This window comes from Megascapheus bottae, chromosome 14 (genome assembly GCF_031878675.1).
Source record: "Megascapheus bottae isolate mThoBot1 chromosome 14, mThoBot2.hap1, whole genome shotgun sequence".
In the NCBI taxonomy this organism is placed as follows: domain Eukaryota; kingdom Metazoa; phylum Chordata; class Mammalia; order Rodentia; family Geomyidae; genus Megascapheus; species Megascapheus bottae.
In genome coordinates, this window is record NC_143522.1 from 10,540,299 (window position 1) to 10,561,691 (window position 21,393).

The 21,393-nt window shown below is 41.4% G+C and overlaps 1 protein-coding gene across 4 annotated transcripts in view; it reads left to right on the plus strand.

Moving 5' to 3' along the window:
• Positions 1-21,393, plus strand: part of Rgs6 (regulator of G protein signaling 6) — a 430,841-nt gene that overhangs the window by 341,781 nt on the left and 67,667 nt on the right. For all 4 annotated transcript variants that reach the window (XM_090344405.1, XM_090344408.1, XM_090344407.1 and 1 more), the window contains exons 5-12: positions 3,180-3,286; positions 4,591-4,642; positions 7,599-7,663; positions 12,679-12,755; positions 15,483-15,564; positions 17,230-17,304; positions 19,279-19,377; positions 20,551-20,612. In XM_090344405.1, coding sequence (XP_090200531.1) covers positions 3,180-3,286; positions 4,591-4,642; positions 7,599-7,663; positions 12,679-12,755; positions 15,483-15,564; positions 17,230-17,304; positions 19,279-19,377; positions 20,551-20,612 — 619 coding nt within the window. The remainder of the gene's footprint in view (positions 1-3,179; positions 3,287-4,590; positions 4,643-7,598; positions 7,664-12,678; positions 12,756-15,482; positions 15,565-17,229; positions 17,305-19,278; positions 19,378-20,550; positions 20,613-21,393) is intronic.

The following is a 21,393-nucleotide window of genomic DNA, read 5'->3' on the forward strand; positions in this document are numbered from 1 at the left end:
CTGTAGTATTGCCAGCTCTTAAACCAAGCTGGTTTAAGAAAACTAGTGCTTCCATCTTGAAAAGCGGTATTCCCATGTAGACTCCAAGAGGCGGCATCACCCTATTTACAAAACAAAATTAATTTATTTTCTCCCCCTGAATATCTATCTCCATATTTAAATCACCCTTTGAGGAAATGAGCAACTATTTAGAATGCCAAAGAGCTCAATACAAAAGCATGGGAAATGAGATGAATTCTCGTTAGCGGCAGGCAATTAAAGATAAGTTGTAGCCTGTCGCTGAGCAGCCTTCTAGAGCCAGCTCTTAAAATTAGATTGCCTGATCCACAATTAAGATGTTTAATTATTTGCAAAGACTCCTTCTGTTTTCTGCTTCTGCAAGAAGTGAAGGAATGATGGAGGGTGTTTTCCCCCTCAGCTCTGATTGTGCATTTCAATTAGACAAACTCTACTAAGAAAACAATAACAAAACTCTGACTAGTAAGTCACTTCACAAATCTGTCCTCCCACCAGAAAGTAAACAGAAAAATTTGTTTTCACAGTATAACTAGGGGGGAAAAATGAAAATGGTAGATAAGTAAGGCTAATTATTATCCATGTGCTATTCGTGAATGCTATTCTGAATTTATAAAGCTCTTCTTCGGCTTGCTGAAGGTCACATTTATATTGACCCACTCATATGGATCTGCTTTGGGCTTCTTCATGGCTATTGGAAGTGATTAGAATATTTGCTTCCGATTAAGTGGCCCCCATCCACCATGTTATTTGAGGGTTTTTTTTCCCGAGTCTTCCCTAGACATCTGACCTTCAGTTGTGTTTTCAGTGATGTTGCTAACCTGCTCTTGACTATTGGACATCAAATTTATAGTTCAATTAAGCATTCTTGCCAGAAATCTAAGATTCTAGAAAGCAGGTCAATCAGAGAAACAACCCTATCCTTGATGTAGTCTTAACTATAGTCAAGTTCCTACCACAAAGAAAAACCCCAATCCATCTAAGGGTCAGAACCTAAACCTACTGGGCTGTGTGTTTTCCTTATGCATTTTGGACTGGTGGTAGCCCACTGTGACATCCAGTCTGCATGAGCATGGACCAGTTTAGTCCCATTTATTTGAAACCAGTGTTCCTTTGCTTAGAATACTTAAGTTAGGTAGTGGGCTTCTAGGACTGTGAGTTTATTTTTCACACATCTAAAAGAACAATTATATTTCTGATAGGAGGAGAAGGAGGAAGAGGAGGATAAGAAGGATGAAGAAGAGGAAAAGAAGGCCCTAGGTTAGCTAGTTATAGATGAGAATACTTTGGTCCTGGCATGAGAAGCTTTTGTAAAAGCTTCAGAATGGAGACCATCATATCTATAATGGTCTATCCTACTCTAATGCCCTTAGGAGGATATCAAGGCATGCAAACCACTTAGGGCTTCTGAGAAGTGGCTAAGGAGAAGTCATGCTCAATTCACCAGCAGAGAATGCAGGGCACAGATGAGGCAAATTAAAGTGCTGGAAAGTCAAGCATATCCAATCTCCCTCCTTCCCTCCTCCTTTCATTGCTTCATTCCTCCCTCCCTTCCTCCATCCCTCCTTCCTGTTCTCCTTTTTTTTCTGAGACAAAGTCTCTCTATGCATCCCAGGCTGGCCTTCAACTCATCATCCTATTGCCTCATCCTCCCAAGTGCTTAAATTCAAGGTGTATGTACCACTCAAGGCACTCTTTGGCCCATGGCATATGGTTGACCTTCCATATTTGCAGAGCTGTATCTTTGGATTCAACCAACCTTGAACTGAAAATATGCAGGAGAAAAATATTCATTGTCAGGGCCATATGTAGACTTTTGTCTTATCATTATTCCCTCAGTAACACACTATAACAACTATTGGCCTATAGCACCTCCATTGTATCAAGTATTGTAAGTAGTGTGTACGTGATTTGACATTGACAAGAAGATGTGCATAGCTTATATGCAAATAGTGCACTATTTTGTTTAAGGTCATGAGGATTTGTAACTTTTGACATCTATGAGGCTTCAGTCCTACAAGAATACTAAGGGACAAATATATAGAAAAAAAAGTAAAAGATAAAATAAAACTCAATTCATTCTGATGTTGTCCACTCTTGGAGAGCACACGTCTTTTTTTTTTTTTTTTTTTTTTGCCAGTCCTGGGCTTGAGCTCAGGGCCTGAGCACTGTCCTTGGACTTTCTCAAGGCTAGAGCTCTACCACTTGAGCCTCAGCACCACTTCCAGCTTTTTTTTTCTATGTATGTGGTACCGAGGAATCGAACCCGGGTCTTCATGCATGCTAGGCAAGCACTTTAACCACTAGGCCAAACTCCCGGCCCCAGCACATGTCTTTTGAAAGGAGAATAGTGGTTCTCAGGATTCTATTTCAACCACTTGACAAGTTTACAAGTAAAGCCAAAGTAGAACATTTTCAAAAAGTAAAAGCTCCCAAAATTACTCATTGCTAGAGAGACCAGGTCCATTTCCATGTCTAAAACAATGTATGGCAGAAGCACACATTGTAGACTTTTGTCTTTTCTCTCTGTTCAGGATAAATATAAGTCCTTAATGACCAGTGAGAATGTGCTTCTGGCCAGAAACAAAGCAACAAGCTGACTGTGGAGAAGTCACAGTTCTGTCGGATTGGTCGCTCTGTGTCACCACTCACATTGTCCTTTCTTCAGTTTTTTGAGAAAGTAAAGTTTTGCCCTGCTTGCTAAGGGCCACTGTCACATCAGGGGTACAACGCAAGTCCGAAGTCTCTCTGGATAGTGAGACTGCACACTCATGACCGAGGACAATCCAACATGATAAAACGAGATCCATGAATCCAAACTGCCAGTGCTTATTGAGTGTTTGCCCTGCACCAGACATGACTGAGTACTTTATGTGAAATATCTTACCTCATTATCCTCTAGTTTATCTATGCCAAAGCCCACCCTCCTAACCACAAAGCTGGATCCAGCTTGCTTCTGGAATGCCTGGAGGAATGAGGGGGGGCTAAATATTGTCAGAGGAGCCTCAAATACAAGACGGCCTCCCCCACCATCTCCTCTCCCCTTCCGTATCTTCCACTAAAGGCCAGTCACCTGGGGACTGGTGAGCCCCTGACTTCTAGTTGCTCTTCAGCTCTCCCAGATATGTGAATAATCTTCTGTGTACCTCTTTTTGTCTCTGCAGTTGAAGCAATACACCTGGGAAGCCTTATAGCTGCCCAAGGCTACATCTTTCCCATCTCCGACCACGTTCTCACCATGAAGGACGATGGCACCTTTTATCGTTTCCAGGTAGGCCTGCTGGCTCCTCTCCCTGAGGAATCCTTTTCCACTGTCCATCATTTTATCACAGCTGAGAAGCACCTAGAATAACCTAACAGGGAAACATTCATCCCCACCAGCACTGAGAAACACAAGGACACTTGGTTCTGGCCTGTTGGGCTGGCCCACTTAACTAGTAGCAGAGGACCTTCGTGGAAGCCTACTATTTGAGGGGCCCCTTGCTAGACTCTTTGGGAATATTTTCACTAAATGCCATAAACTATGGTGTTTATAAATACCAGAAATTCATTTCTCACAGTGCTAGAAGCAGGGAAGGCCAAAATCAAGGGACTGGAAGATTTAGTATTTGGTGAAGGTGCTCGCTCTCTCTCTCTCTCTCTCTCTCTCTCTCTCTCTCTCTCTCTCTCTCTCTCTCTCTCTCTCTCTCTCTCTCTCTCTCTGTTGTGTGGTGTCTTCTAGCTGTGTCCTTAGAGTGGTTGGAAAAGGGATGTCTTCCAGGCCTATTTTATAAGGGAATTAATCCCATCTGTAAGGGTTCCATCTAATCACCGCTCACAGGCTCCATCTCCTAATATAAGTACTTTGGAGATTTAAGATTTCAGCATATAAATTTGGGGTGTTAGAAATAGGGGGACCACATTCAGGCCGTAGCAGACATTTTGCACATATTCCCTCACCTGTTGTGGAGAATTAACTTCATATAGATGAGAAAACTGAGGTGCTCAGAGAATGAACGTGGCACTTAGAAACTTAACCCTAGGAGGCACCCATGAGATAAGGGTGGGAGGGCATAATGGCACCAGTCTCCACCTTCCTATTATATCAGGTTGGAACTAAGGCTGTTTGCTACCTAACCTGCCCTCATATTTTTCCAGACTCTGCCCCAGAGGAAACTGAGGGTAGGATAATGGATTGGGTTTAAACAAGCAAACAAAAAGTTTAAACTAAAACAGGTTGAGAATGGATTTCTTCAAATAGCTGGGGGTGGGGAGGAAAGAATCTAGCTGTGTCCCAGGAATCCATGCCAAGCCTGAGATCTAGTCAGACTTTATTTCAGGATAAGTAATGCTTGCCCTGTAAATTAAATCTCATTTTTTTAAAATTTTGCTTGCCTTGAATATCATTTCTCGACACCAGGTGAAAATGTTGACTGGTCTCAACTGCCTGTGAGAACAGGAGAGAGTTGGGTTTGGAGTCTAACACCAGAGATGGGGAGAGAGGCTGTCCTGGGATGGGGTCTTGCTGGGAAGAGGGGAGGGGGAGAGGGAATGCCTCTGGATCCTAACATCTTGTGCTTTTTCACTTTTTCACAGGCTCCTTATTTCTGGCCTTCAAATTGTTGGGAACCTGAAAACACTGACTATGGTGAGAATCAGAGCTTTAGCCCACACCACCTTTTTCCTTCTGCAAGTGTAGAAGATAAGTCTCAAAGTCTGGGGGACAGTCACACAGGAGGAAGGGTCTTCACCCTGCTTAGTGCTCTGAAAAAAAAAATCTATATGTCTATATCTATATATTTTATATATAGATATATTTTATATATTAATATATTGTATAATAATATATTATATATATATATTTTTGGTGGGTCCTGGAGCTTGAACTCTGCCTAGGTACTGTCCCTGAGCTCTTCAGCTCAGTGGAGCCAAGCCCCACTTCCCATTCTCTAGATGTTAATTGGAAAGAAGAGTCTCAGGTTCTTTTGTGCCCCGGCTGGCTTTGAAACTTGATCCTCAGATCTCAGCTTCCTGAGCAGCTAGGATTACAGGCTGAGCCACCGCTCCTGGCTTCTGGAATATTCTTAACATTGTAAGAAACTCCCAGCCCCAAGCACTTAAAGGTGGAATGCACTGAAAGATGCAGTTCTTGAAAGAGAAAAGGGCAAGGGAAAACAAAATTCATTCAGGGGAGCCTGGATGCCTGGGATCACAGGACAACAGTTGCGACAGGGACTTTGGATCACTTCTTCTATAGACAGAGTTTCAGGGATGGCTGGATCAAGGAACTATTTTCCTGGATCCTTCAATTCTCATATACTTATTAAAACAAAGACCTCATTGGTATGTTTGATGGGAGGAACAGAGGGGGAAAGAAAAGCAGACCCGAAATGAGTGTACAGATATTTCCTTGGATTAGGGAAATAGAAAGCAGGTTCATATTTCCTTGTGTCAATTCTAGGAAGACATAATATTAGTCCTATAGTGAAGGCCCAAACATACCCCATCCTCTCTCAATCCCATTTCTCTAAGTTCCCAGTTGACTGGAAGCCCAAAGAAGGCCAGGCTGGTCACCTTGTACATTCTTATATACTCCAGTGCATAGCACATGCCAGACACAAAAATGCTTCTAAGTAATTGCTTACCAATTATCCTGGTTATTTATTAGAAGAGGTCAACAAACATTCCCCAGAGGTGGTAGATCCACACAGCTCCTGATCTTTCCTGATCATCTATATAATGTGTCTCAAGATCACAGCAGTGCTACCTGCCCCTTTGTATGGGTTCCTTCCACTGACATGGCAGTCTTACCCATGACCCTAGTGTGGACTGAGGCTCTCTAGCCACCCAGGTACCATGGAGATGGATGAGAACCAGAAACTGGTGACTGCAAGGTGGAGTCATGGAAAGGTAGATGGCTGATGGGGTCCAGGGAGCCTGTCTAAAAGACACAGCTTTGGCTCATGCACTGGAGGGGGAGCAGCCACTGTGTGCAGTTCTGAGAGGGAAGGCAGAAGGTTTGTTTGTTAGTGTCTGAGTTGGGACTGAGCTTGTGTGAGGGTTGGAGCCTTCAGGCTACCTGCTCTTCTGTGTGTGGGTACTCCTCTGGCCTCTGGTGATGTGGGAGTGGGTCCCATTCTGAGCCTCTGGTTCAGAATCATTCGGTGCTGTGTTAAGTGGATATTTGGCAAATCTTGGAAATTGTGAAAGACCCACAATGAGTTGGCATAAGGAGTCACTACTGTCACCCTGATTCCCAGCAACCGCCTGCGTGTTCCAACGGGTCCAATGGATTCCTCATAAAAAACAACTCTCTATTCACATTCATTTCACCCAGTTATGATGGGCTTGTATCCTAGCCAACCCAATGTACATTGAGAACATCCTAAGTGGAACATGCATTAGCTACATCAAACCTGCCAAACATGGAAGCGCAACAGCAGGCTGCAGGCTACAAGATTCCAAAGAATCCTAGACTGTCATCAGGAATTTCTGCTGAGCAAGGGAGGCAGCTGGTGAGTCCAGCAAGGAGGTGCCCAGAGATCTCTCAGCATCCTTAAGCTGCAGTACAACTCCTCTGGTTCTTTCTGGCCTTGTCCTTATGTTGATCATTCACACCATTTACCAGCAATCTCTCTTTCCTGGATCATTCCCTTTGACAGTCTACAAGGAAGACACAAAAGAAGCAGATTGAGCAAGGAGGTGATAAAGGTTGGGTTTAAGGGAAAAATGTCCCAGTGGTCAAAGGCTAAGAACCCTTCCTCGACCTGACCAAGAGCCAGCCTTACATTATATTTTCTCTCTATTGCTATTCTCCAATAGTAGGACAGGCCTAGTAGGACAGGCCCACATTCAGAGTGACAGTAAAACAGAGGACATAGCCTCTGTCCTTAGAGAGCCTTTAATCTCACCTGAGGACAGGGCTTTAGTGCCCAGAAACACAGTACAGGGAACAAAGCTGTGTGGTTCAAGGTGCATGGAGGCCATCCTGCACATAGACCTGGATCTTCAGAAGTTAGTGTCACCTTACTAGATGGGCACAGGGAAAGAAGAGAAAAGAGAGTGTCCTTCTGTATAAAAGACACATAATCAGAAGAATATACCATAATCAGAAGAATATACCATAATCAGAAGAATATACCAGAAGTTTGGTGGCCTTGCAGTGTCCGTGTGAGGATGGAGAAGAGCATGACAGGACAAGTAGGGAAAGTACAGAAAGTACTGGCCCTAATCTTTCTTCTGAGGATTCCGTGTGGGGTTTTAGGGCCCAGGGATAACATAGTCACAGTCAGAAATAATCACACTGGGGGTGGGTATTTGGGGTATAGCAGAGTGAGGAGGGAGATGAGAAGTTACCAGGTTTGGTAGACAGGGTGGGTTCTCATCTGATCCAGACTTACAGAGAGATCCCTGAAGGTCGGATGTCATGACTTCTACTGAGAAAATGTGTTCTCCCTGGATAGAACTTAGCACACTAGGAAAAGCTACTGGATGAATGAAAAGGAAGGGATGGAGGGATGGATGGATGGATGGATGGATGTTGGGTTTATGATTCCACTGCACTGAATGGCTTTACACAGTTGTAATTTCTCTTCTTCCCTCAGCCATCTATCTCTGTAAGAGGACAATGCAGAATAAAGCAAGGCTGGAACTGGCAGATTATGAAGCTGTAAGTGTATTTATTTTCAAGACTTGGTCTTGGAGAAGAGCAACCATAGCTGCAGTATTACTGGAAATTGTACTTTCCCCTTTTGTCTCTCTTAGTCCTTTTCAGACAGAGGAGGGGAAGTCTCTTCTGTTTCCTCTCCTTTGTCTTCAGCTCCTCTCTGCATCACAATACAATTTAATCTTTACATAATTAACTCTCAAAACTCAACAATAAAAAATCAACAACTCAACATAAACGTATACAAAGGAAGTCAGGCTTGGAGCACAAACCTGAAATCTCAGCCCTTAGAAGGCCGAGGCAAAAGAATTGTGGGTTTAAGGCCACCCTGGGATACATAGGAGGGTCTTGTCTCAAAAGAAAAACATAGACAAAGAACCTGAACAGATATTTTACCAAATAAAACAAAAAAGATGATAAGTAAATATATGGAAAGATTTTCCGTACATATCGAGGGTGGCTATAAAAAAATCTTTTTAAGTAATTCTAAATAATATGTACATGGAGCAACTGGAAATCTCCTGTATTGCTGGTGGGGAGAGGAGGGAGGCAAAATGATTCAGGCACTTTGGAAAATAGTTTGGCATTTTCTTGTAAATTTCAACATACATTTATCACATGTAACCAAGTAGAGAAATCAGAACATACTTTCATGCAAAAAAAAGCAATAGGCTCATGCATTTATATATAAATATATAATACACACACACACAAGCAAGCTTTATATATGTTCAACAAAAGCTAAAAATGACCCAAATGTTTTTTGACAGGTAAATGATTAAACTAGCCATGGAATAGCCACACAATGGAATGCTATTTTGCAGTAAAAATTTAAAAAAAAAAAAAAGAGTGAGAGCCATGAGTGTGACCTAGTGGTAGAGAGCTCACCTAGCATGCACAAAGCCCTGGGTTCAATTCCTCGGTACCACACTCACAGAAAAGGCTGGAAAGTGCCACTGTGGCTCAAGTGGTAGAGTGTTAACCTTAATGTTTTATTACATACATTAATATGTACTCATGACATACAAACCCTCAGCTTAATTTTAATTATTTTCTAAAATCTAAGTGCCAGTGATTATATATAGATTCCCTTCTTGAATACTTGTTTGTTAAACATGACATTTGAAATATGATGTAAAAATCAATGTTAATAAATTCTTTAATAAAAAAAAAATGTCCAAAGACATTGCCCAGGCCTGGAGTTTTCAAGCCCCAGCACTGGTGAAAAAAAAAAAAGTTACTTCACACACACACACACACACACACACACACGATAAGTATTGAAGACATCATGTTGTTGAGTGTAAGAATCCAGTCCTTAGCCAGCCATCCAGTTACACAAAATTCTCATAAGTACAAAGATATCATGAGAAAAAAGCTGATCAATGATTGTGGTTATGGATATAGTTTATATGACCATACAGAGATACCCTACAAATTGCAAGTGATAGAGCTATTCTGTATCCATCTTGTGGTCATAGTTATGTGTATATATTCATGTGTTAAAATTCATACAACTAAGTCTAGTGGTAGAGTGCTTGCCTAGTATGCATGAAGACCTGGGTTCGATTTCTTGGTACCATATACATAGAAAAAGCCAGAAATGGTATTGTGGCTCAAGTGGCAGAGCGCTAACCTTGAAGAAAAAGCCCAAGGACAATGCTCAGGCCCTGAGTTCAAGCTCCAGGGCCGGCAAAAAAAAAAAAAAAAAAAAAAAGGGCCGGGAGTTTGGCCTAGTGGTAGAGTGCTTGCCTACCATGCACGAAGACCCGGGTTCGATTCCTTGGTACCACATACATAGAAAAAAGCCAGAAATGGTGCTGAGGCTCAAGTGGTAGAGCTCTAGCCTTGAGAAAGTCCAAGGACAGTGCTCAGGCCCTGAGCTCAAGTCCACGACTGGAAAAAAAAAAAAAAAGACAGAAAGAAATAAAATAATTTAAAAAAATTCACACTACTATTCTAAAATGCAAACTCTCTAATTTCCTCATTTTAATTACATCTTTATACCCACTCTGGACTTGACAGTAAAGATAGAATATGAGGAAGACAAAATTCAATACAGAAAATAAGATAGGATGTATGTCCCAAATGATATCTCTTTTCCCCAATTTCTTACCTCCATCTTCCATCTTGCTTCATAAGCTATAACTCTGCAAAAAAAAAAAAATTAGGTCTTCTGGTGCTGGGAATTTAGCCTAGTGGTTGAGTGCTTGCCTAGCATGCACGAAGACCTGGTTTTGATTCCTGGGTACCACATATGCATAGAAAAAAGCTGGAAGTGGTACTGAGGCTCAAGTGGTAGAGCTCTAGCCTTGAGAAATCCCAAGGACAGGGCTCAAGCCCTGAGCTTAAGCCCAGGACTGGCTAAATAAATAAATAAATAAATAAATGATGTCTTCTTCACTTATATCTGTTCTCATTGGGCAGAGCCCAGAACCAAAGAACATATTTGTGAAGATTCACAGATCATTTAAAACATATGTTTAAGACCTGATTGTAAAATCTTTCTCCCAAGCTGAACTTTATATGGACCACAGAAAATGAGGGAAATTGGTTAAAATCTGCGTAGTGTCTACTTCTATCTCCCTTACCCCTCTAGTGGAGGACTTGCGAAAGGCCAGCAGATATGGGTGGGAGTACAAAGAAAGAAAGAAAGAAAGAAAGAAAGAAAGAAAGAAAGAAAGAAAGAAAGAAAGAAAGAAAGAAAGAAAGAAAGAAAGGAAGGAAGGAAGGAAGGAAGGAAGGAAGGAAGGAAGGAAGGAAAGAAAGAAAGAAAGGGACGGACGGACAAAAACACAAGAAGGGGTATCAATATGTGAGAAGTAATGCACCTACTACCTGACAAATGTAACTGTAACCACTTTATATATTATCCCAACAATAAAAAATAAAAAATATATAAATACATTAAAAGGAAAGTAAAAGAGATAAAAGGAAAAAGGAAAGAGAAAGAAGGGAGAGAGAAAAGATGAGAGGAGAGGAGAATTCATTATATGTACTAGAGAACAGGGCAAATAAGGCAGTGGTGGGCCAAAGGGGAATGAAGATATTAAAGGTATGACACAGATCAATATACATTGTATATAAACAGTAAAGTGGCAAAAATGATACAAATCCTAAAAATTAAGAAAAGTGAGGATAGGGGTAGGTTGGGAGGGATGAGAGGAAGGAAGGAAGGAAGGAAGGAAGGAATTAAGGAAGGCGGACAAGTGGTGGATTTTCATATTAAAATATTGCATAAAATGATTTGAAATTTCAATAATGCTTTGTTGTTAAGTTGTTTAAAATGTGGTAATTTAATTAAATTTTTCTAGTGTCATATTCTCTTGGTAGAAAACAAAAATTCAAACAAAACATAGGAGAAAATCCAATTCTCTCCCCTAACTCCATATACATTTGTTTTCTTTACAAATAAACATTATTGTGCTCTTTGTTTTCCAAACACCAATGTATCTGGGGGATCTTTTTATGTTTGTAGCACTAGTCTGCTTTATCATTTTTAATGACTGCCTAATAAGTATTCTGTGGGATGACTGTATCATGTTTTGTATTACTACTCCCCAATTGATTGATATCTACCTGTTCACAGCCTGGCTTCTTATGAGCAGGGCAAGAGTCAAGGGGTCAGGTGTTAGAAGTACTTACTCACCCAGCCTTGGTTCTAGTTGTGAGCTATGTGTAGTGTTCTGCAGTTGAAGCTCCTTTTATAGTAACAATCTCCTAATGAGGCTAATCAATTCGCGATGGCATGAGTTCTATGAAAATACATAGTATAGCATGGACCCCAGCCTTGCATTGATCAGAATTAGGAAGATCATTAGGAGACCTGTCAAGAGCCCCTCCTCAGTGTCCCAACATTTTACCAGTAAGTCTGCAGACTTACAGAAAACACTTCCCCTTTTCCTCGGAAAGCTATCCTGCATGATTCTTCTTTCTGTTTGGAGGTTTTCCTTTCATGAATGTTCCAAACATAGACAGACAGTCCTCTTGTTCCCCTTTCGAGTCCTGACTCCCTGCTTTCCTTTCTTTGTCAAGTCCTGGTTCTCCTTCCCTGCAACCTTCTAGCTCCATCTGGAAGATGTGCTCTTGAGAGACTTGACCTTGGCATTGCTCTTGGAGATGGCCAAAAAGGTTGCAAAGACCCTACTATTCCTTCCCCAATATCTACAAGCTATTACTTTCAGTAGCCTTTATAAGAAGTGCAGTGTGAGTTATATTCTTTGGGTTTTCCCCTCATTTTTATTAGCATCAATTATTTGTACAAGGGATTTACATTTTGATATGTCCATATACACATATAATGGACTCTAACTGAACATATAATTGGCCCTCTGTTGTTCTTCCTCCTATCCCCTTCCTAAATCAATCTCAAGTAGCTTCCTACATTCTATTTCCACATATATATTTAAGGTATTTGGACTATTTCCTCCTCCTTCATCTCCTCTCTTTCCACCAGTACCTCTACCCTGACAGGACCAGTTTTACATTCCTATTGTTCACTTGTTTCTAGTATATGTCATTGCTCACAGAAGTTTTACCTGATATTTCACACATGCATATACAGTATTTTGGTCTTATTGAGCCCTTCTGCACTCTCACCCATCCACCACCCTGTTATTCAAGACGTCCTCATTTAGGCATCTTCATTGACAGATGCTATATATTGCTCAGAATCTAACAGTCTCTTCTCTCCCCTTCTCTAATGCTCTCAAAAAGTCCCAGCTACAGGCACTGTACTTTTGTGGGTTATACTTTTGTTCTTATAAAACACACAAGAAGAGAAGAATCAAGTGAGCCATAGGCTTCATACCTAATGGATGTATATGTGAGCATTACCAATCCAAGTCTGCAGAAGAGTCCTGACACAAAATCAAACTTTGTGTCTAGTGGTTCCAATGTGGAAACCTGCTATTTGTTGGGAACAGCCAGAAGAGACGGCTGCCTTGTAATCAGCAACAGTGGTTATGTGTTAACTGACATTGATTCATGTCTTGGTATTGGTTTCCATTTCCCCCTAGGAAAATCTAGCAAGACTCCAGAGGGCCTTTGCAAGGAAATGGGAATTCATCTTTATGCAAGCAGAAGCTCAAGTAAAGTAAGTGAGATGGTGTGAGGCTGGGATTGTAGACAGTGTTTTGCAGCTGCTAGGCCAGGAGCACAAGGCCTGAGAGCTGGGAGTTAAAAGAGGGTCAGAATGGATACATTTCCCTTTGGAACCGAGCTCACTCCATAATGATTCTAAATGCACTGCTTCAGTGGCAAAGGCGCCTCTTCCAGATGTGAAACTCTACTTGCTAGAAAGTAGATCTAGTTGCCTAAGAAAGTTCCAATTACTCTTCTGTGCTTAAGAGACTGGAAAATATACCACCAGGTTTTCCCATGAGACTGGGGATTTTTGTTTTCCTGGGTAAACATGCTGAGCTTTAGGGAGGACAAATGCCCCCCCCCCCCTCTCTCTCTCTCTCTCTCTCTCTCTCTCTCTCTCTCTCTCTCTCTCTCTCTTCCTCTCTCTCTTCCTCTCTTTCTCTCCTTCACTATAGAAAAATAAGGCAGAGAAGTCAGAAATTTGAAATCTCTTAATTTAAAGCTGGAACACAGGTCATGACTTTGGGTATGTAGCCACACATCTGAATTACACTCCCAAGGCAGAGATTGGCATCTATAGGCCTCTTCCACCAGGAAGGAGCTGTCCTCTGTCAGGTGACAGATGTCCTGAGGACAGGCTGACCTGGGTAAGGAGCCTGGAGGACCCTATGATCCTTCCCCAATTTCTTCTTCCAAGTGGACCAACACGTTGAGTCATCTTTCTTCCCCAAAGAATAAGAGGTGAAAGGGGGAGAAAGTTTGAAGGAATTCTTGTCCTCCTGGATGCATTATGGAAATTATTCTCTAAGGAAACATGTGGCACGGGGATTAAGTATCCTGAAATGCATAAACATGGTTGTCAACTAGATCCATTCAGTTCTCAGCCTGGAAATCGCTGAGGTCAGGAAATCCCTTATTCTTGCTACTGATAATGTCTGGCTTAGCTAGAGCCTTGAAAGGAAAAGTGGGACAGGGAAGCTAAGCTGGCAGAATGCAAGCACTTTTGATTTTTTGTTTTTTGGGGGGTACCACTCACATGTGAACAGCCCCTGCGGGGTCTCCCAGGAGTGATTCATCTTCTGTGGGTGACACAGTTCATTTCCTGGAGCACCTCAGCCTGGTGGGTGAGAATGGATTGGCTGTAGTCATAGTTGGAAACAGCATGAGGTTGTCTGGTGTGCCCAGATGCAGGCAGCACCAAGGACTCAGAGCAGTGCAACACAAGTGGAGATGGAGCAGGTTCATATGGGAAAGTAAAAGGGAAGGAAGATGGGATCTACATGGGCTGAGGAACTATGGTTCCTGTGGACTCAGAAGCCACCGGGAAGCCAAAAGTAACACAAATTTTTCCTCAGGAATCAACAGTGTTTTATATGTTGCAAAATGAGGAGGAAAATATCACTTCCTGAATATACAGTGTTTCTCCACTAACTCTTTTGATTAACTGTGATTACATACTAATTGTGGGCCACTTAACTACACAGTAATTGTGACAAATACCGCAGAGCGATTATGGGTTTATTTTTGTCCAGTAAACTAAAGTGCTCCCAAGAGAGCCAAGAAAGAGAAGTTACATGGCAATTAATTCTAGTTACTTTTTACTTAGATAATATGAAGTAATGCCTTATGAGAGGAAAAAAAAGCACCTCTTATCAGAGCTGCTGATCAGAACATAGAGAAAATATCTTTGTCCATCCATAATTTCCTAGTGGCAATTTGTGTCTCCTCCAACTGAGGCAGGTGACGTGGGCTTTCCAAGTTTTGTCACATGCTAGTGGCATTATTCTGCCTTTAGGAGCCAGAGTTTAAGTGACCCTGTTTGTATGTGTCTGTGTGTGCGTGTGTGAGTACATGTATACATGTGCCAGTACTGAGGCTTGACTTCCTGCCTGGGTTCTGTCCCTTAGCTTTTTCTCTGCCACTTAGGTGCTCTACCACTTAATCCATAGCTCAACTTCTGGTTTTTGGGTAGTTCATTAATGGTAAGAATCTTATGGACTTTCCTGCCAAGGCATCCTGATCTTGGCATCCTGAATAGCTAGGGTTAGTGCACCCTGCTTAAATGACTTTTAAAACATAATTGCAAACCAGGTGGCTCATGCATGTAATCCTAGCCTATTCAGGAGTCTAAGATCTGAAGTTATGGTTGAAAGATATCCCTAGGGCAGAAAAATCTGAGAGATACTTATCTTCAACTAACCAGCAAAAAGTCAGAAGTGGAAGTGAGAGTCAAGTGGTAGAGTGCCAGCCTTGAAGAAAAAAGCCAAGTGAGAACAATAACCCAGAGTTCTAGCCCAAATACTGACACATGCGTGCATGCATACACACACATACACACACACACCATCAAATTGCAGCATTTTAAAGACATTTCCACTGCCCTGAATGTAAAACAAACTTTTAAATTTGAGATAGAACCCTGACAAGCTGGTTATTACATTCTTCCTGATAAGTTTGTATGTGTAGTAGAGCCCCTTGATGGGAGATCATGTTTATAGCTAATTTAGTTCTTAGTAATGCAGACCTTAATATATCATGAGGCTTAGTCCTACCCCATCATTGCATGTATGTGGCAATCTGTCATCTCATCTAACATAAGTTAGATGACTATATATGGAGTTTCTGAGGTTTCAACAGTCTTAGGTACAACTTAGCTCTCAGGAACAGGAGCAGAGAATTGAGGCAAAGGGCAAAAGAAAAAACAAACAAGTTTTGCTTCTTTTCTTTACTCTTTCAGGATTGATCGAAAAAAAGATAAGACAGAAAGGAAAATTTTGGACAGTCAAGAACGGGCCTTTTGGGATGTTCATAGACCTGTGGTGAGAAAACTCGGCTTGATTCTCTAGAGTCTAATCTTTTCCAGTTTGTTTATTCTTCAAAGAAAACATTGTCTTGCGTGATCCAGCATCTCATACTTAGGATAATGTCTAAGCTTTGTGAAACTGGTTTTTCCATCTATGTAATTAATCTCAACAGATTTTCTGAAACAGATGTCAGGTCCACCTTTCAAATCTTCTACCCATGTGACTGTGGACTTGGAAATGAGAGGTTGTAGCAGGAGAACTTTGGACCCCCACCTCCAAGTTTGTATTTCCCGAATCAGTGATTTCCATTTGCACCATTGTTCAACTCTAAATCTTATCATAGTCTCCCTTGTACACAGTTAGTTCTTCTCATCGATGATAGTTGGTGTTGTATAATGTCTTTGTGAAGACTGCATCAGTGATCACTGAAGCATTGCCCCTAAAAGAAATACCATTCTGGGTTCCTATGACCCTCAGTGCAGAGCATTTTACCAAGCAATCAATATATACTTTGGTTGGATGTGTGTCTATGCAAGGGCAGCCTATTTAATTATATATAACGTTGATTCATTGGCATTAAACACATATCCAGCCTGGCTATAAGTCATGCTTGACTGAAGCATAATGCGCGCGCACACACACACACACACACACACACACACACACACACCTTTTCCTACAGAATCTCTTTGCTTTCTTGCACTTGGGAGAACTAGAAGCTTCTTAGCACTCTCTGGGGGTCCATTGTAGAAAGCAAAAACACCACCAACAACAAAAAAAACCAAACTGACAGAATGCACTAACTAAACCCCGAGTAGACGGCTGACAAGAAAGCAGTGTTTCAGCCTACTTAACCAAATGACAATCCCCCCCTTCCCCAGGGCAAGTCAGTCTTGTTTGCAGCCTGCAAACAAGTTTGTCCATACACAAATTTTTAAGTTTCTGTGACCTGGAGGTCACCAATAGATTTTTAGCAAGTAGAAAAACTGCAAATACAGATATAAAATGTAGAAATTGTGACTGACTATATTTCTAATTTTGTGTTATGATAACAAGACATTCATTACCCCCTTCCTGAAATGGAACAAAAAATGAACAAATGACGTTAACCTTCCTAGGAAACCAATCAAAACCAAAACTAAGGAAGTAGCTCCCTCCATGGCACTGGTTATCATTTTAGATGTTCAGCTGAGTGAAATACAAAGTCTGTAGCTAAAAATCTTTTCACTTGAAATAAGTTTACTCTTAGAAACTATACACTTGGGCTGGGAGTGTGGCTCAGTAGTCGAGTACCTGCCTAGCATGCACAAATCCCTGGGTTCGATTCCTCGTATCACATACACAGAAATAGCCAGATGTGGTATTGTGCTCAAGTGATAGAAAGCTAGCCTTGAGAAAGCTCAAGGACAGTGCCTAGGCCATGAGTTCAAGCCCCAGGAGTGGCCAAAAAGGAAACAAATAAAAGGAACTGCACATGATCCTTCTATATAACAATCCTCTCACAAGGTCCACTTTCACATTGCCTCTGAGAACTCCATAGAAGAATTCACATTATAGAAAATGAATAGTACCGTACATTATCTGTTATGAGAAAGATAAAGACTGGTCCTGATGGTGTTACTTAGACTCAATTGGGAGGGTAATTTTCACCTTGTAATTTATATGATTTGTTATTCTCAGCCAGGCTGTGTGAACACAACAGAAATGGACATTAGAAAATGCCGACGTTTGAAGAATCCGCAGAAGGTTAAAAAGGTTCGCTAGTTACCTAAAGTTTTGGGGGGTGAAGTAACCTTTCCGTGCCAATAATTTTCTCTTTAGGCAGTAATTTACTGCTTGCAAATATGCCATGGCTGTTTGTTATTATCATTATTGCTACATATTTGGCAGTAATTGGGGTTTGAATTCAGAGACTCCTGCTTGCTATGGGAGTATTCTGCCTCTTGAGCCATGCCTCCAGCAGAATTCTGCCATATTTTATCTTCCTAAATCATTGTATTCACAAGTTCTCAAAAGTGTTTATTGAATGGCTGGTGTGTACTAAACATTGTGAGTGTGGCCGGGTTCAGTGGCAGGACCCAGAGTTCACAGTCTGACAGGTTATAGATTGAAAAGTACAGCTAAGTCAGACTATGTCGATGAGATAAAGTGTAAATAGAAGTTGGCTCTGAAGGGGAAGACAGTGAGGAAAGAAAACTTTAAAAAGAAAAAAGGAAAGCCCTACAGTGACAGCAAGCGTGGTATGCAGAAGTAAATGAAAGGCTTTTAATAGAGCTACGTATTCCAAACTCACATCGCCATCTTGCCCAATAGTAAATGACCCCACAATCATTGTGTTTCACCTCACTGGATAGAACATGTGGCCACATACACCATGGGTACCGTGCTCAGACTGCCCCCATCCGTACCTCCATCGCCTTCGCATCAAGGACCATATTTTAGGAAAATTTGTCTGTACTCCATAATACTAATTTCAAAAGCTTAGATACATGTCTCCAAAATGTCCATATTATCTACAATGATCAATTATATCTCTCTTTCTTGCTTGAAATCAGAAATGTCTTGGATCTTGAAATAAATGCAGAGTGGGGAGGGGAGAATTCCAAATAATTTTATTCACAGACCCAAGCCTGAAAACAAAATCTATTTGTATGTCCTAGATACCTTATACAAATTGTCTGAAGATCATTTTATTTGCAATATTTTAGTGAACCTATGTTTTGACCAAAATATCTCCTTATAAGATCAAATGTAGACTTTTCCACTTGTAGCATCAGGTCAATGTTCAAAAAGTCTTGGGTTTTAGAGTCCAGATTTCAGAGCTTTTAGATGACTTGCATACACATGTACACGTGAGGAGTAAGGACAGTGAGCCAGGGGACACTGGTGTGTGTGTGTGTGTGTGTGTGTGTGTGTGTCCTTGAATCAACTCCTTTCTTTTGCTTGTCACTAAGATATCAATGACTAGAGCATTATACTTCAAATTATCTGTCTTAAGTGTCTTCATTAAACCTTTAGTGGGCCCTAGTTCTAATATTCCATAGCTGTGTAAAGTCTTCTGAGACCTTCATGATTGCATAGACTTCAGCCACATACACCGCACGTTCTTCAAGGGCTTTTAATTCTCTCCTGATTATAACAATAGCAATGGCTTCCGAAGTCTAACTGTAGACTTGTAGAAAAACTGAGGCTAGAAGATGGTTGAACTTTAACAGGGAAAGACTGAACAATTGGGATCTCAATTTCATACCAAATGGGGCCTAGAATACCTAGAGGAAACTTTTCCTACAGCATCTTTAACAGTTATTCTTGAACTCTCTTTTTTTCCTGGAGTAGTTGACTAAAGTCTACCAACAAATACTCTGACTCAGTAAGCTGGCCTGGGGCTCAGCAATGAGTATCTTTAGCAATTACCCCCAAGTGATTCTTTGCAGATGGTCTTAAAAACACACACACACACACACACACACACACACACACACACACACACACACACGCACACACACACCACTATCTTGGTTCAGTAAAAGAATTTCCTAGCAGTTGTAACCAAGAGATAGACTAAGATGCCTCATAAGGCAGAGTTCCTGCTGCTGGTGAAATTCAAGCAGAGGCTGGTCACTTTTGTCTGGATGTCATAGAGGGGATTGCAAGCATCAGATAAGGGGTTCAGGGGATTGAACTGCCTCTCCCACGGATGGAGACAATGATTCATCTTGCTTCTTCTAGTCAGTGTATGGAGTGACTGAGGAGTCCCAGGCACAGAGCCCTGTGCACCTACCTAGCCAACCAATCAGGAAAACGACAAAAGAAGACATCCGGAAACAGGTGAGTGACTGTTGTACTCCAGAGGGGGAGGTGAAGCTCATTTAAAACCCCTTTTGTGTTCACCTCTGAGGGCTGAATGAGCTCTGAGCTCCCGGAGAACAGGGTGAAACGGTAGGCAAATTGAATATTTGAGTGTTATGTATGAACATATGGAATTTCAGAGAGAGAATCATTTCCCATGTTCCTCCAGCAGTTTAATAACTGCTGGAGGCATAAATGATGGGCAGTTCTGAGTTCTTAAAATTAAAATGGACTTCTGGATTACACCAGCTCAGAACCACCAACTCTGGAAGGACTCTCTTGCTGTGATTCAAAAGGGAAGCTGAAGAATAAAGAAAGCAGGGAGCGTGTAAGGGGAGGGGTGACATTGTCCGAAAAGAAATGTAGTTTTTGTCTAACTCATGTAACTGTAACCCGCCTGTATGGAACCTTTATAGTAATAATAAAAAATTTAAAAAAATTAAGATGAGAAGGGAAAAAATTAAAGGAATAAAGAAATCCCTTTCCAATGCCATTTTCAGCATTATTTGGTGGAATATTATTACTTTCTTTTATGAGGATGACCCCAGATCAACAGCAACCAGTTAAGTCCACTGCTCTTTTCGGATATTTACTAGTCATAAGGGGATTAGCACTCATTATTTATAGTAGGAGTTAGTGCCTTCTAGCATGAGTTGGGCAGAGAGTAAACTTGTATTGCCTACTCTGGGCAAGCCTATTACTAGCTAGGAAACAAATTTATACAAGATAGCTAGTTGATGATTCTGGTCAAACAGCCCAAACCCATGGGTGGGTGATGAGCATAGGACCTAGGCAGAAACACAGTGACCTGGGATCTCGTGGTCCACATGTTACCTATCCATGGGTAGCTATGCTTCAGAGGCTACATACTGCCTTTCAGTATGAGGAACCATTGTTAGGAATCAAGCCTGAATTTATAACACAATCCAGGAAAACATATGACAGTGCCTAACCTGAAGAGTATGAGACTTGAGTGTTGTAGGAATTTCGGGCAGGGCAAATAGGCCACTTGGGGACAAAGGTGGAGGGCACAAGTCTTAGCCAGAGAAGGTTTTTGAATCTAAGTGGAAATACAGATTTGGGTTCATGGAGAGAAGGACGATAAAGAATTCTATCTTAGTCGCAACATTCCTATTTTCTTTGTCTCCCCAGATAACCTTTCTGAATGCACAGATTGACAGACATTGTTTGAAAATGTCCAAAGTGGCTGAGAGGTAAGTTTTGCCCTCACGAATATTACTACTTGCACCTTCTTTACAAAGGGAAAGCATTACAAGGTAATGGTTAATGATCTGTGTTCCACTTCAAAAGTTAAACTGCAGTGAGTCCTTTACTCAATATGTGAAGAAGCCGTAGGCTTCATGGGAGTAAAGTGAAGAACACAGGCCTCTCTCCAGTGATGTCAAGGCAACTTCTAACACTAAAGTTTCTCACAATGACCACAGGACCTTGTCAATCAGAGAAGAATGCTCTTAAAGGCATTCATCCTGAGCTGGGTGTGATGGCTCATGCCTGTAATCCTAACTGCTCAGGAGGCCAAGATCTGAGGATCGAGGTTCAAAGCCAGTGGAGCACTAAACTAAAGTCCATGAGACTTTTTTTTCAATCTTTGGGCTTTTTTCTTCTAAATATTTTTTATTGTAATTAATAGAAGGGTTACATTATATTCACCAGATAGAAGGTGCATTACTTCACAAACACTGATACCCTTTCTCATGTCTTGGTCCCCTTTTCCCTCCCCCCACCCCCGCCCCTCATCTTGTTTTCCCCCCTTCCCTATCCTATTTCCAATTAACCACCAGAAAACCGGAAGTGGTGTGGTGGCTTAAGGGATAGGGTGGTAGCCTTGAGCTGAAGAGCTCAGGGACAGTGCCTAGGCCTAGAGTTCAAATCTCACTACTGACAACAACAACAAAAGTCATTCATCTCAAGCCTTTAGCCTCCAGCTTTAATTAATTCAAATGGCATCTCACCTTTTTCCGTCCAGATTTACTT